Consider the following 14,575-nt stretch of genomic DNA (forward strand, 5'->3'; position numbering starts at 1 on the left):
AAATGTTTTTTTTTTTTGTTGTTGTTGTTGTTGTTCTGTAGGAGAACACAGTGTTCACAGACACAAAGAAATTGGGGATCATTAAGAAGAAAGTCAGGAAGCTGGAGGACCAGCTAGAGTACGAGTCCCGGAGGTGAGAGGAGAATCAATTCCTAACTTTTATGCAGCCTTGCAATTTTTTTTTCATTAAAATGTAATCAAAAGTAAAAACTTTATTGACTCTGATGCATTGTTTTCATTAGACTATGGAAAGACGTAACTCTGAACCTGAAGCTGAAAGACATTGATGCAGCAACAGAAGCCAAACACCGGTTAGAGGAGAAGCAGAGAGCTGAAGCCAGAGAGAGGAAGGAGAAGGAGCAGCAATGGGAGACCAGGGTGGGGCTTTCTACCTTTGCTTTCTAGATGGCATAAAATATTATGACCTCTGCAAGCTTTCAGACCATGTGCTTCTAAACTATACCTACATAAACTTTCTGTGTTCAGATGTGTCCAGTTGACACGTGAATGTACACCGCTTTCAGTCAGAATTGTTTTTACACTCAAGCCAAGTCAAAATCATACTAATCCTATTCTGGAAACAACAGACAGTTTTATAAATAGCAAAATTGTAGTTTTAGGACAAGCTCTGATATACTTTTGTGAAGTAAATGAGTGTAATCTTGGCTGTTCCTTGTTTGCTTTTGCAGCTATTCCATGAGGACGGGGAGTGCTGGGTCTACGACGAGCCACTTTTAAAGAGATTAGCTTCTCAGAGGCACTGAGAAGACCACGCCACACTGACACACACATACATATGAATAAAGAAATGCACACACAGAAGAGTCTTCATAAGAACTCTTGCAAAACCACTTCTTATCCAAGCCTTGGAATGACTGATGATTGAAAATGTTCACTGCTTTGCATTTGACTGTAAAACAATATGGAACGGAATGAAAGCATCAAAGATGTATCATGAATATTAGTAAAGCTCCTCTTCTTTTTTGGGCAATCTCACCTTCACAACCACCGAAGCCGACCACCCGCCAACATGAGACTCGGCAGCACAGAGCGGAGGCGTGACAGTCGATAGCACTTTGCTCTGTCAATCAGCTTCACACCCACACCCTTCAACAGCTCTGCAAGATGATTCAGAGCAGCACTAGTTTCCCTACTTTTTTATTTTTTTCTTTTCTTTTTAGGGGGGAAAGAGATCTGTTAATGGTGTTCAGTTCAAGTAAAGTTTGACAATTAAAACGGCACTCTACATCTCAGGGAATCTGGTGACTGAGGAAAGAAAGCTGCTGCCCCTTCCCAGAGTCTGACAGCCTTATAACGGTGAAGCGGATAAATCTTAAAGGGGCGAGAGAGAAGTTCTCTGCTTGCCTGCAACTAGTTATAAATTATGTTTATATAAAGATATACATATGATGGATATAAAATATATATTCTTTTTTTTTTTCAATGCTTTTTTTTTTCTGGCAATAGTGTAAAATATTTGAGGATATGAACTTGATGGCTTTACACCTGTAGGAATCATTCCATTTACCCTTGTTTTGTTTCTATTTCTAACAATTTTACAGTCACTGAAACTGTTAGTGTCTCAAGTGTTATCCAGACTCAAAGCCCTATATGAGCCATGGCATCTAAACACACTGAGAGATAAAAATAGATTTTAGGAAATATATGCAATTCAGATCAAAGTTTCAATGTCAGTTATGCCAAAAAAAAAAGGTTTAGAGAAAAGGCTAAAGGGACTCTGATGTGGACGGTGATCAGACAGTCCTCTGATGAGGTTTCCATGTTACCCGAAGGCATTTATGAACAAAATGATTGTTTACATATTTTTGTCTTTCTGCACAGCTGGTCCTCGATGAGGATGTAAGGCTATAAGTGAGTCTGTAAAGTCTCCCTTTTGTTCTGCATATCACCTGTCCTCATTTCCTCTATGATGCATTCGATTGTTAGGAGCAGAGCAGACCCTTTGACCCGTTACTGTGGTTTTCAGAGTGCTGCTTCGGTCTGTTTTCAAGATGGAGAACCTCATAGAGGGCAATATATATCCTGCTGTACACCTGCTTTTTTGATCCATTGTTCATTTTCTATTTTAACAGCATCATAGATTGGATCCAAGTGCAATGAAATTTAAGTGATACGTAAAGATATATATATATATTAAGAAAAGGTACACCTGAAAAAACTGAGGCAAGCTCAAAGCAGATCCTTTGTGTGGTAAAGAATTGATTATTGCTTAATTGTCTATTGACCAAGTTTAGATTAAAATAAACACTGCTGGTGCTGTATCCAAATATAGTGACTTTCTTGTGGAAAATCTCAGTCTCTTGTAACTGTTGACTTTAATTCTCCTATAAACACAAACAATGCCTTTAAAATTGAGCCAACTGAAAAATGACTTAGCTAAATTCGATGCTATGACTATTTTTTTCCCCTCCATGTTCTTTGTATAACCTATTAAATAGAGGCCTTGCCATTCATTTTAGTATCGCTCAGTATTGCCTGATAGAGAGCAATCAAAACAAATGTATTTTTTATTTCCTTCTCATCATAACCATTGATTGTATCCGATTCTCCTGTTTATTGATGCATAATATTAAATCTCCATGAGTTGATTCCTGTGAGATTTGGTCTTGTTTTTATTTCAGATGGGCATCCCACCAGGCCGCACACCTCAAAACACCTTGCATTACCATGTGTGGTTTGTTTTCTTTCCACATTATGTCTATTTGGGTTACCCTGTAAAGTTGTGCACCACCAGTGCAGATAGAGAACTTAAGCTCCTTTTTTTTCTTTAATGATAATCGAGAATAATGAATCAAGTCTAGACTTTAAGTGCATCATTAATTATTGCTTAAATGCATGTTATTTCCACTCACCCAAAGCCAATTCTCCTTTCTGTGAGCTTTAAACATAGCTTCACGGGCCCTTTGCAGACTTAATAGTAATGTTGGGCCCATTGTTAAAATCTTTAAATAAATAAATACATTTTTATATTTCACTGGGGTGGGTACAGTATTTCTTTAAATTTCCGAGCATGTCGCCAAAAAAGTTTACCAAAGGATATGATATTAGGAAAGAAAAAAAAACTGGACCTTCTTGGAGCCGTTTCACTTTTCTTTGTTCTTGGTATAAGAAGCACGACAGGCAGATTTCATTCAGGGTCTGGCCTGCAGGGGCACTAGTCGTTAGCCACTTTTTTTCCCATCAGCCTTTGCGAGATATTTATAAAAGCGTCTTGCGCACTTCGTCCTTCCTCATTCGTCGCTCGTCTGTTGGGTGAGTGTTATAGACCTCTTTAGCATTTTTATTTTTATGGAATTATTAATGGTTCAGTACTTAGAGGGGTTTATTGACAATATAGCTTATGTAATTAGTGTTATTGTGAAGCTTTTTTTTGTAGCGTGCAGTTACGTCGCAACTTTTTTACGTTAGCAGGCCTCAACCACGTGCTCTTCATGCACGCTGCTAACTAGCTTGAAGTGAAGTTTTCTTCTTGCGAAAAAGATAAAACTATTGTAAATAATTCTGGCCCGTGGATAAATGATGAATTGAATGTTGGTAGGGACATCTGAGTTAATGTGAAGAAATGCCAACATTTCTGATTCCACGGGATGAATTCTACAGATGGTGAAGAAATTGCAGTTAGCTTTGCATCTCCTGATTTGAGAGTTTTTATTTATTTTTATTATATAGAGACCGAAGCAAGCGACCCCTGTTATATTAGTTTCTGCAGAATGATGTGTTAATGTGAATTTTCAATCTGCCTGCAGAAGAGTCGATGGTGCATGATGGAGATGGAGGGACACATCGCGTGGTGAGTTCATTTTTTACAGCAGATTTATAGTCGTTGTGGCTGGTCTATTAAATGGGTTCATTTTTATTCTCGTGTGCGGGGTTTGAATGATCATCAAACAAAATTATGGAATATGTGTTTATTTTTATTTCGGATAAATAGAATTACGTTCATGGCTGACTGCTCGTGCTTGTCTGCCAATTAACTTTTTGTAAACTGGTCAATACCTGAATATGCATTATTTTAATTTTAGCATAGACTTGATCCAGAGACCAGAAAGTAGGTTGTAGGGAGAATGATGCAGCAATGGAAAATGAGGATTGTACCAGTAAACTTTTTCCCGTCATTAGTTTTGTTACTAATATAAATAAATGCACTAATAGAAAACAAAGCTTTGCATTTTAATGTGTTTTCCTTGTTTAGGTCAACGTGGAGCGCTGTATGTGGAAATCTGTTCTCAGGGTAAGCTCTCGATCTCTAATCTTTTTGTCTTTCGCTCCTCTGGAAGTCAGTGATGATTTTAATGTAAGAGTAGTGGACAGAAGTGATTTCTGAGAAATTTTGCACTGAGACTTCTCTTAGGTGACTGAATTACTCTGAAATAAACTGAATTGTAATTGTACGTTGCTAATTACTGTGTCTATTTGCAGATGCCAGACAAATCTAGAGACTTGAACAAACATTAACATGGAGGTATGTCTTTATTTTGCATAAATGGTAGGGTGGGTTCTTGCATCTCTGAGGTGTTACCCATTGCTGTTGAAATTTGAAATTATAGCCCACCATATCCTTGATGTATGGTCCTGTCTTTTGAGGGCCCTTGGGTACTATGTTTTAACTCCGGAATTCTCTTTCTGCAATAGTTTGTACAAGAGGTTCTCAGGACACTATGTTGGGAAAACTTGAAGGACAAAATAAATGTTCCCCCATTGGGGGAAAGCCCTTGGTACCATTTTAATAGAAAAATCCATGGCCTAACTAGGCTCTGGCTGTGTGGACTTTACGCCAGCCTTGATGTACTACAGAACATCTGGAGATGGTTAATTTTCTGTAAATGTAACACCTCAAGAATGCATCGATCTGCGTCTACCCTATTGGACATGATTCATGTGCTGCTGTGATGACGACTATTTGCTACTCTCGACAAGATGGATGACGAGATATTTAACCACCATGTTTAATTGTCTGAGGCACAGGTAACTTTACTCCTGTGATTTCAAAAGGAAGCACTTCTAATTTTTCTGTTCTTGCAGATAGACCCCTCAAATAAACTTGGACCACAAGGAGAGGTAATTAACACAGCAGTCCTAGGCCCTGTTGGGAAGACTGTGAATGATGATTTTGTTTTCAAAACAATGGGAATCTCTCTGAAAAAGAGTGAAAGAATATTTTTTTCTGATGCAGTCAAAATTGAGACGTTCCAGTATATTATATATATCTGGGCCTGGTAGTAATGTGTGTTTTTCTCCTGCAGGTGGTGGTGGTGATGTCCTTGTGTTCGGATGTTGGTTCTTGGCTCAGTTGCAGGTGAGGATTTTAACTGCTAGACACTTCAGTTTGGGATTGTTCTGATGCAGTGATGATTACATAGTTCAGCAGATAACTATGACGAAGAAAATTGTCTTTCGCTCCTAACTGATGTGTCAACTTTCATAATCTTTTGAGATAAAGTAATCTTGAGGGATTCCTAATTTTTAATTTTTTCCTTTTCCCTTATTGCTCCCCCAGGCAGTCGTCTTCAACAGGCTAAATGAAGGTAAGGAAAATGGATCAAAATGTTTTGTTTTTTTTGTTTTGTTTTTTTTTGGTCCTTGATACAATGATGACTGCATAGTTCAGCAGATTGAACAGTGAAGAATTTGTTGTGTCTTTCGCTCCTAGCTGATGTATCAACTGTATCTGTAGCCTATACCTGATGAATAGGAAAAATCGCAGTATTGATGAGTGTTCTCCTTGGCAGGCATGGGCACATCGCTGAAGGATGCATTGCTGATGGACTCCACGGCTTTGCTGGTAAGCATTAATGAGTAACTAAGCTGCAGATGAGGTGTTCAGATGTGATGAATGTGAATCAGGTCGCTGATCCAGTTGAAGACGGTTTTCACACACTGATCTGAAATTTTGGTAAATTGACTTGATAGAAAATGTTGCGTTAACTTACATGAATTCTTCTTAATCTTACAGAGCATGTGGGATTGTGACTAGTCGTGTTGCAGAGGATTGTCAACATGGTGAGAATACACATTGCATTTGCAGCACCTTGGACCCAGGTGACCAGTAGAGCTGGGCTGTTGGGTTTTGCACATCAGAACACGACTTAAAAAGCTAATAGAACCCAAATCTGCCTCACTTGGGTCTGACGGAGCTGCAGCTATTATCTGGGATCATGTTTGCTGCTGTAATGAAGCTTGGCAGATCCCTGTAATTTGACCTGTGTGATGACAAAATGAAGACTGACTGTAAACCATGGAGGGTTTTTCATATTAGCTCTAGCTGACCTGGTCAGTGTAAATGTGTTTTTCTTGGTGCTTATTGTGCGTATATGACTCATGCTACTGTTTCCTCAGGTTTAATCAAAGTCTGGGGCTTCATTTTCTTAACAATTGACAATAAGGGTAAGAGACATACAGGTTCTGTGGTTTTTATAAATGGGGTTTTTTTGGGGAGGGGAGGCCGGGGGCAGAATTTTTAATGAGTAAAATGACTTATCAGCCACTTTCCGGTTGTATAATTTTGTTTTGTCTATTTTTACAGGAGGAGGAGGAATCTGTTCTTGAACTGGTAAGTATCTGCATACCATTAAGTGCCATAGCATTTATAGAAAATGTCTTTTTATGCTGTAGCTGGAGGCTAGTGACCATTTTACCAGTGATGACAGATTCTGCCAAATGATTTAATGATTATAACCCTTACCGTTCCATTTTCTCTGAGGTTGTATGGTCAATATTTACTTTTGAGTTTTGTCAGTTTTATTTCTTTATATATTTTTAATTCATGATATCTCTTGCAGCTGTCACGAGCGAGCATGGTGCTGAGTCAGGAGGCTGCAGGGGGAGAAATGGTGGTGCTAAATTTAGACTCATGTCTGGCTGTAGGTGAAATAATGGGAACTGTTTAAAAGATCATACAGCAAAAAGTTCCTCGAGTTTGTAATATGAAGATTTATGTGCCATTTTTTGAATATGACCTTGTATGATTTTGATTTTGCATTTATTTTGTAACATTGCAATAATAAAGTCTTGTCTGATTAGATTAACTGTCATTTGATGTGTTGAATGTAGCGCGGGGGGGGGGGGGGGGCATGAATGGCATGGACACAGTTAATTAAAAAAAAAAAAAAAAAAATTGATTCTCTAAATTTTTGGACAGTGCAGTGGAGAGTTTTGCTCTCCTGTAATTCTAATTGAATTTTAATGTGATTTAGGGAGTTCCTACAAAAAGTACTGTACATTAAAATCAAGTTCCAGTTAGTTTAGGGTCCAGATGTCTAACCCAATGATTTGGGGAATATATGCAGTGTAGAGCAAACCAGTATTGCAAGGCAAAATTAAATGTCTAGACTTGTTGACTTGAAATAATTATATATTCTCTTATAATGGTGTTTAGTTTATTAGGACACTGCTTTTATTTAGATATATTTTTTTATATGTTTATACACACACAAACTTGACAACTTGAATAGTGTAAGGTTCTGTCAAATTATAGCTCCATTACACTGTTCTGTCGAGAAAATGGAAGTATAAAATATGAGTATATATTCAAATAAGTATAAAACTAAGAACTACAGGTGTAATAAAACAAGTATATAAAGGCAGACACATGTCCCATCTCCACTTTATGTAGCAGTTTATAAACAGTTGACAAAATGCTCTGAACCAAAATAAGGGCAAAGCATAGCAAATATATATATGCTTGTAGATGTACACACAAACTTATATAGTACTTATTTGTCTTGTCTATTGTTTTATTTACTTAGTGATAGCACTTGTTTTTATTTGCTTGCATTATTGTATTTTATCACAGAGTTGTATTTTCAATTCGCTGTTTCTCCTGTACATGCTGCAGAATGGACAATAAACTGACTTTGACTCTGAATATGTAGATAGGTAGGCATACACATAGATATATATTTAAACTCTATTATACTACACCCCTAACACCTTACTAACATACAAACTATGTTGTCGCGTGTATGATACAATCATGGATGTATTATAAGAACTGGATAACGGACTGAACAATGGCGGCACGCCGATTTTTCCCAGTGGCCACTCGTGGTACTGCAACAAAAAATCCCATGGGGCCCAAAAAGCATTTTTCCCATAGGCCACAATGGTAAAAGACACGGCTGTAAAACTGTTGACAGGACGTCTTCAGCTTTAAAACACAGCTAATTACTAATCTTTCTATTCAATATTTTTAATTCATGGACATTTAATCCGTCAATTATTTTTCAAAAGGCCATAAAAGCCACAGAAAAGTCTCTATTTCTCCGGTGACGTCACGGCTGTGCACATGCACTGCCGAAGCGCGGTCATGCTGTGTCGGGAGCGAGGAGGACGGCTGTTGACTTCAATATGATGGGAAAGCTGTTCGTAAAAGTTAGGTTAAAGTTAAGTTTCTTTTTTCTGATATCGAGTAACTTAATACATTTGTATTCTTAATGTTTGATATTACATGCATGATAGTTCCTGTTTTTAAACGTATTGTGACCTAAATCCTAATTAGCTCTAGGTTGTAGTTACGACCACCTGTTTAAACCACCTGATAGTGCGTTTTACTGGTTTATTTTATGTAAAGAGAGATTCAGCCCATGAATAGATCGGGGAAAGTGAGGGTGGCTTTTTTTTTTTATTTGTTAATTTCTTATATTTTGGTTCACATTAGTTCACTTTTTGTTAAGTAGTTTAATCACACTGTTCACCCAGAGGGCAATAGAATTTTTTTTAATTAAAATATTTTGTCTTATGAGCTGCTATTCTATTTTCGTTAGTTCAAATAAAATATGAATAACAGTCTTGACGCATCGCTGTCAGTGATATTTTGTTATACATATACAGTTAAATATTTTGGGAGTGTTGAGCCATTTCATGACAGCGACACAATGTCGCCAAGTTAGGTAAAATAGCCTACAAAACCATTTTCAATCCCTAACGGAAATCACGATACATAAAATACATAACTACATAATAAATATAGAATGGTGATAACCCAAGTGGCCTAGTTTTCCTTAACATAGTCCTCAGTTTAAACAAAGTTTTTTTTTCTTTGTCAATTAAAAAACTGCAGCATTTAACAAAGTGGAATCCGGCAAAACACAAGAAAGGAACATTTTAAGAGACGCAATTGATAATCTTGGTGTCATCCAGGGAATAGCAGAAAAATAAAGAGAATATGCATGGGTAGCACAATGAAATAATGCATTAACAAGGACTTCTAACATTTATTACAAAAGACGTGCCTGAAATTATTCATGAATAAAGGTAGGAATTGTAAGTCATCGTGAAAATTTGACACGGGATTATACAAATATACAATATAGACTGACTTATATTGGGCTATTACGAATCCCATATAGAAATTCATCAGATTAAAACAAACCATCATTTTAACAATTACTACACAACTTTTTCCACGTATATTATATCATTACTTTACATCGAGGTCCGATCGTGTGCCGTAGAAAATCATCATCTGAGTTTGTACAGCTCTCATACTGCAGATTAATGTCGTGACCGCGCGTCGCTGGATCAGGTCACTGGGCTGCGCATTGCTCGTTCACAGTGACGTGAAGCATGATGGGAGGTGACACTACTGCGCATGCTCTATGGGCCCAATATGCGGAAGTAACCCGGAAGCCTGAGAACTTTTTCGGCGTATGCGCTGGGTGAGCAACTTCCATAGAAATGAATGGGCCGCCATTTTCAGTCCGTTATCCAGTTCTTATAATACATCCATGGATACAATACATTCAATTTTAAATTTAGTTTAGCGATGATAGTGGATTTAGTAGCCGCCCCTCTGTGGACGGGCGGAGCTAATCACATCGGGGTGAGGAAATGAACTACTTCGTGACTACCATTTATAGCTGTGGACTAGTGGGCGGAGAGATATGTTGCACAGACACCAGACTCCTAGGAAATTACCAGGTTTAAATAAATGGGATAGAAGAATCGCGGCCGCTGACCCGTTTCTTCTCGACTCCGCGGATCGTCGTCCTGCTCCCCGATGATTGCGCGGTGGTTGCTGCCGCTGATCTGCGCGCTCTCCGCAGAGGCCAATTTCTTCCAGCTCGACACCATTAGCAACGTTTCCACTTATTATTTTAATTACATTTATTGTAACATATGGGAGGGGGAGTGTCAGCCTCACCAAGATGATGCCACACAGCAAGGTAATGATTTATAGTTGCTCTACCATTCAAAGCTTATTGAGGCGCACCTTTTATATTTACATCACTTTATCGCAGTGTTACAAAAACTGGTTTGTCTTCTTGTTGTGATCAGTTCCTACCAGGGAACTGTGGGCAGGTTTTCCCCAGGACTACATCAGCCTGCTGCATCAGTGGTACTGTAGCCTGGGTCAGTGCTGTGAGTCTGGAGACTGCAGGATAACTAACAACATCACAGGTAGCACACTTCATCTATGTGTGTCTGATTTTGTATCTGCACACATCTAACCAACTTTATTTGTACATGGATTTCTTTTAAACCCAGTCTTTATGGATCACATCACACACACCCATAATGGTGCATCTGCAATGTCAGATTTCTCTGTATTGTGTGTTTTAGCACATACACAGAGCATGTATAATAGATTGGCATTTTGTATGTCAGTGAAATAACACACAAAACTCTGACTTATTAAGATGCATCATTCAGATTTCCTTTAGACTTTATGTAGTCATGTATTTATCATATTTAGATGGCAAATTTATTTATCTCAGACACATAATTAAAACTAAAAATTTCAAACCTTCAGAGAAGCAAGAAGAAATAAATCCAACAAACCCAAATTAACCCAAAGCAGGAGAAGGAGGAGGTGAAAATAGTTTGTATTGGCCATTTTAAAATGTCCTATTTAACTGTAAAACCTTGCTAATACGTGTTTCTAATAAGTAGAACTAAGATGTATGAACAGTTGATGGACATAAATACATTACAGTTCCTGACACATACAGCTATAAATACTAGATAAAACAGATGTCATATGACGCTTTGCAGTTTTTACTTTACATTTTATCCTCACGTCTTTAAAACAAACTAATTCTTGCATGTATTGTGTGTTCCTGTTGTCATCGTTCAGGTCTGGCAAATGACCTCCAGACAAAGCTCCACGGGCAGCACCTGGTCCAGTCTGTAGTTCTCAAAGCTATCCAGGGTTTCATCAAAAACCCAGAGTCCAACAAGCCACTGACACTGTCCTTCCACGGCTGGTCCGGTACTGGCAAGAACTTTGTGGCCCGGATCATCGCTGACAATCTGTATCGGGATGGGGTGAAGAGCGAGTGTGTCCGTCTGTTCATCGCCCCATTTCACTTCCCACATGCCAGACTGGTGGACACGTACAAGGTGAGATATTCAGAGCCCACTTGGCACAGAGTTAGATGTCATGTATCAGGAACATGGTGGACATGCTCTTAGAACTCTCTGGTTGCTGAGTCAGATGTTTAGTCTGTATTTGGTAATTCAGAACATTAATGATAACGGTCACGATTTGGACAGATCTTTTAAGTCAAACATTGGAGCTGCAACACGAGTACGGATATATGTGGAGTTTTGGAACCTGGCATTTGCCCAACTGGACCATATGTGACTATGTGGTCAGTTCATTTTTACACAATCACTGTATTTGATTTCAAAAGAGTATTTACATAGTATTATTACACAAATTATACACATTTAAGGACATAGTGCACAAGATAACCTTTAACCTCATACTATCAGAATCTGCAAATGTAGAATTTATCAGTGACTACGTGTCTGGATGAGGTTTGCCACTTAAATTATTTATTGTGACATTTTTAAGGGACACCTTTTACTTTCCTGACTAAATTACAATAGATACTTGTCTTTAACCTCCATTAAAAAGCATACTAAAGATTAAATAGAATTTTGCATGAAAAATAATTTAAAAAATAAAATGGCTGAATTTCAAATAAATCTTTTTCAGCTGCTGTGATTTATTTTCATATTTTTATGATTAAACTAAAGATTTGCCCAAATCTTTGATTAAATCAAAAATCCATTTGACTTCATTTTATTTATTAGACTTTAGGTTTTGGGTGATTTAAAAGAATTTTAAACAGTAAATTTACTTTTCCTTGTTGAATCCAGGGCCAGCTGAGAGAAGCTATCAGAGACATGGTGCTGCGCTGCCCGCAGACTCTCTTCATCTTTGATGAGGCCGAGAAGCTCCATCCCGGTCTTATTGATGCTATCAAGCCCTACATGGATCACTATGACAATGTGGACGGGGTCACTTACAGAAGAGCCATCTTCCTTTTCCTCAGGTCGGTCAGTCTTAATAGGCGCATCCTGTCTGTTGGGAAACTTAAAATGTGCAAGATTCCACCTGAAAACATAAATGCAAACTAAGAGAATTTCCTTTTATTAAATCATGTATCTTAAATCAGAGGTTAGATTTGGGTTATTAAACCACAGGGATGATTAAAGGATATTTCTTGCTTTTTGTTTTGTTTAGTTTTTTTAAAGTGTGACATTAAAAGCAATGCATAAACAGTTTTTCCACTGCTTCAGTGCATGGGCGCCTTCTTCTATTCTGCAGATGTTTGACAGCACATTTTTGTTCTGTTTTTCTCTGTTTCTTCTGTTTGTCACCACAGTAATATCGGGGGTGCAACAATCAATGATGTAGCACTGGACTTCTGGCATTCTGGTCAGAATCGAGAGGACATCGGTATGGAGGACCTGGAGCATCGGCTACGAGCTGAAACTATGGAGTCTCAAGGTATGCAGCAGAAGCAGGTTCAAGCTAAAGTCTGGGCAGATGTTAAAGTCTTCGTACCTGGTCTCTTACTGTCATTTCTAAATTTACCTCAGTGGCTTTTTTACATGGATTTAGTCAGAGTTAGTTTGTCACCTGATCTGGTCGAGTACCAACTAATAATCTAAATAACCTTTTCACAGAAAGAGTTATTTCTAAAATTGAATGATGTTTATCTTTATCTTTGCATTTTGTGTTTTGATTTCTTTTCCCAGGTGGGTTTGCTCAGAGTGAGCTCATGTCTGGGCACCTGATTGACTTCTTTGTGCCATTTCTCCCTCTGGAGTACCGCCACGTGAAGCTCTGTGCTCGTGACGCCTATGCAGCACGGGGTTTAGAGACGGACGAAACAACACTAGATGAGGTTGCCAAGGCAATGCTGTACGTCCCAAAAGAAGAGAGACTGTTCTCTGCCCAAGGATGCAAGTCCATACCACAGAGGATCAACTTCTTTCTCCCCTAGAAGGAGAGACAGAAAAGGAGAGAGCGACCTAAAGGAGGTGTTAGATTGCTTTACCAGCCCATCAGCATACAGAGCCACAGGGGAGATATGTCTTCTTTGTGCCACTCTGTGCACCACCCTCTCCCCACACAGATACAACACGTGTCTGTCCAGGTCCCGCAGAGAAGGCCAGGCAGCAGGGCAGATCCAGTATGAGAGGGGGAGCAGCATGGCCCATTCTGCAGAGGTCAGCAGCGTTGCAGAAAACGTCAGTGTTGTGAAACGGTCATCGTGTGAGGTGTGGCTGCTCTCCTTCACCTGCCTGGTTGGAATTCTCACCATGTCAAGACAAAGACATGAAGAAGACAGTGGCTATCATAAAGGGTTGCTCATACATTTTTCTATCACACTATTTATGTCACTTCACCTCTGCAAAAGTATGAGTTGTGCTGCTTGTTTATTATTCTTGGGTCATGTATTAGTATTTGCATGTCAGACATTGTACTTTCAACAGGACCGACTATTTATTGATATCTTTTGTGCCATAGTTAAACATTCCTTCTGTGTAATATTAGATTTGTGGAGTGGTTTAAGTGCACTCTTGTTGGTCCTTTTAACTAATTCTTTTTAAAGGCCATTTTGTGATGGCATCACATTTGCTGTGTAGACATCCCAACCTAGTATGAATGCACATCACTCTGCTACATTAGAGCATGACTATGTTCAGTTTTGATCTTGCGAAACAAGAAAATTTTGTGACTGCATCTTGCAGGGTTGGGCTACACAGTAAATGGTACTCAGTACCATATGAAATAGCTAACATGGCAATAGCCAACAGTTGTAGAAATGTTACTTTAAAATTTTCTTAGTAATGTGATGTGCAAAAAATAAGTAATTTGTTTCAGTCAACGTCTTTTTTATTTTATTTTTTTTTTATTCAAACCCTTTGATCTATTTTTCCATGTCAGTAATTTTAAAGGGGTGTAGGTGCAAACTGTGATTGTGAAATGCAGTTATTTGTCATTTTGAGTCCATTCACAGGTTTGCTTTATCCCCAGCCTGCGGCAGGGATTTTGTTTGTTGGGAATGAGGGCCAAGGCATAATGTCACAATGAAAAGAAAGTTAAGCAGACATGGTTTTAAAAAATAAAGACTGTAATTTGAAAAAAGAAGGTTGTTTATTATTTCTTTCACAACTAATATTATTGATAATATTCAGATTCAGAAAACTTTATTTTTTGCTCATATAGGATAAAGCAAGTTTTTTTTTTTATCTGAATCAGTTGTGGTGAGAATGGATTCCAGTCCAGCAGCTTCTGCAAGTATAGTCATTAACA

General features: G+C 38.3%; 2 protein-coding genes, 1 long non-coding RNA gene and 6 other non-coding genes across 14 annotated transcripts in view; all 9 read left to right on the top strand.

Moving 5' to 3' along the window:
* Positions 1 to 2,609, top strand: part of osbpl9 (oxysterol binding protein-like 9) — a 34,209-nt gene extending 31,600 nt beyond the window's left edge. For all 5 annotated transcript variants that reach the window (XM_042005263.1, XM_042005261.1, XM_042005262.1 and 2 more), the window contains 3 exons: positions 42 to 133; positions 243 to 378; positions 690 to 2,609. In XM_042005263.1, coding sequence (XP_041861197.1) covers positions 42 to 133; positions 243 to 378; positions 690 to 764 — 303 coding nt within the window. In that variant the 3' untranslated portion in view covers positions 765 to 2,609. The remainder of the gene's footprint in view (positions 1 to 41; positions 134 to 242; positions 379 to 689) is intronic.
* A 624-nt stretch (positions 2,610 to 3,233) lies between these two features.
* Positions 3,234 to 7,040, top strand: LOC121653620. 2 transcript variants are annotated; one of them, XR_006012826.1, is made up of 12 exons: positions 3,237 to 3,273; positions 3,768 to 3,811; positions 4,214 to 4,252; positions 4,441 to 4,483; positions 5,044 to 5,079; positions 5,265 to 5,317; positions 5,519 to 5,546; positions 5,751 to 5,803; positions 5,975 to 6,021; positions 6,358 to 6,405; positions 6,545 to 6,571; positions 6,801 to 7,040. It is a non-coding gene; the product is annotated as an uncharacterized LOC121653620 (long non-coding RNA). The 2 variants fall into 2 exon arrangements; XR_006012827.1 differs by having other exon boundaries at positions 3,234 to 3,273; positions 6,548 to 7,040.
* LOC121653787 lies at positions 3,527 to 3,608 on the top strand. Its single transcript, XR_006012862.1, has one exon. It is a non-coding gene; the product is annotated as a small nucleolar RNA SNORD74 (small nucleolar RNA).
* On the top strand, positions 4,297 to 4,364 carry LOC121653782. Its single transcript, XR_006012858.1, has one exon. It is a non-coding gene; the product is annotated as a small nucleolar RNA SNORD75 (small nucleolar RNA).
* LOC121653784 lies at positions 5,115 to 5,196 on the top strand. Its single transcript, XR_006012859.1, has one exon. It is a non-coding gene; the product is annotated as a small nucleolar RNA SNORD79 (small nucleolar RNA).
* On the top strand, positions 5,359 to 5,437 carry LOC121653780. The gene has a single exon (XR_006012856.1). It is a non-coding gene; the product is annotated as a small nucleolar RNA snR60/Z15/Z230/Z193/J17 (small nucleolar RNA).
* On the top strand, positions 5,602 to 5,683 carry LOC121653779. Its single transcript, XR_006012855.1, has one exon. It is a non-coding gene; the product is annotated as a small nucleolar RNA snR60/Z15/Z230/Z193/J17 (small nucleolar RNA).
* LOC121653786 lies at positions 6,654 to 6,724 on the top strand. The gene has a single exon (XR_006012861.1). It is a non-coding gene; the product is annotated as a small nucleolar RNA SNORD47 (small nucleolar RNA).
* Positions 7,041 to 9,745: 2,705 nt separating the features above from the next.
* Positions 9,746 to 14,378, top strand: tor3a (torsin family 3, member A). The gene is made up of 6 exons (XM_042006688.1): positions 9,746 to 10,184; positions 10,297 to 10,419; positions 11,096 to 11,361; positions 12,127 to 12,302; positions 12,636 to 12,760; positions 13,012 to 14,378. Exons 1-6 carry the CDS (start codon positions 10,019 to 10,021, stop codon positions 13,257 to 13,259), a joined length of 1,104 nt encoding a protein of 367 aa, XP_041862622.1. The 5' UTR covers positions 9,746 to 10,018; the 3' UTR covers positions 13,260 to 14,378.
* The last annotated feature ends 197 nt before the right edge of the window (positions 14,379 to 14,575 follow it).

The sequence above is a fragment of the Melanotaenia boesemani genome, chromosome 14 (assembly GCF_017639745.1).
Source record: "Melanotaenia boesemani isolate fMelBoe1 chromosome 14, fMelBoe1.pri, whole genome shotgun sequence".
NCBI classification, from domain to species: Eukaryota; Metazoa; Chordata; class Actinopteri; order Atheriniformes; family Melanotaeniidae; genus Melanotaenia; species Melanotaenia boesemani.

Excerpts from the sequence above, each read along its gene's own strand:
- tor3a (XM_042006688.1), top strand. The coding sequence starts at position 10,019 with ATGATTGCGCGGTGGTTGCTGCCGCTGATCTGCGCGCTCTCCGCAGAG. Across the intron at positions 12,303-12,635 it reads GCCATCTTCCTTTTCCTCAG|TAATATCGGGGGTGCAACAA; the intron begins GTCGGTCAGTCT and ends TTGTCACCACAG. Across the intron at positions 12,761-13,011 it reads TGAAACTATGGAGTCTCAAG|GTGGGTTTGCTCAGAGTGAG; the intron begins GTATGCAGCAGA and ends TTCTTTTCCCAG.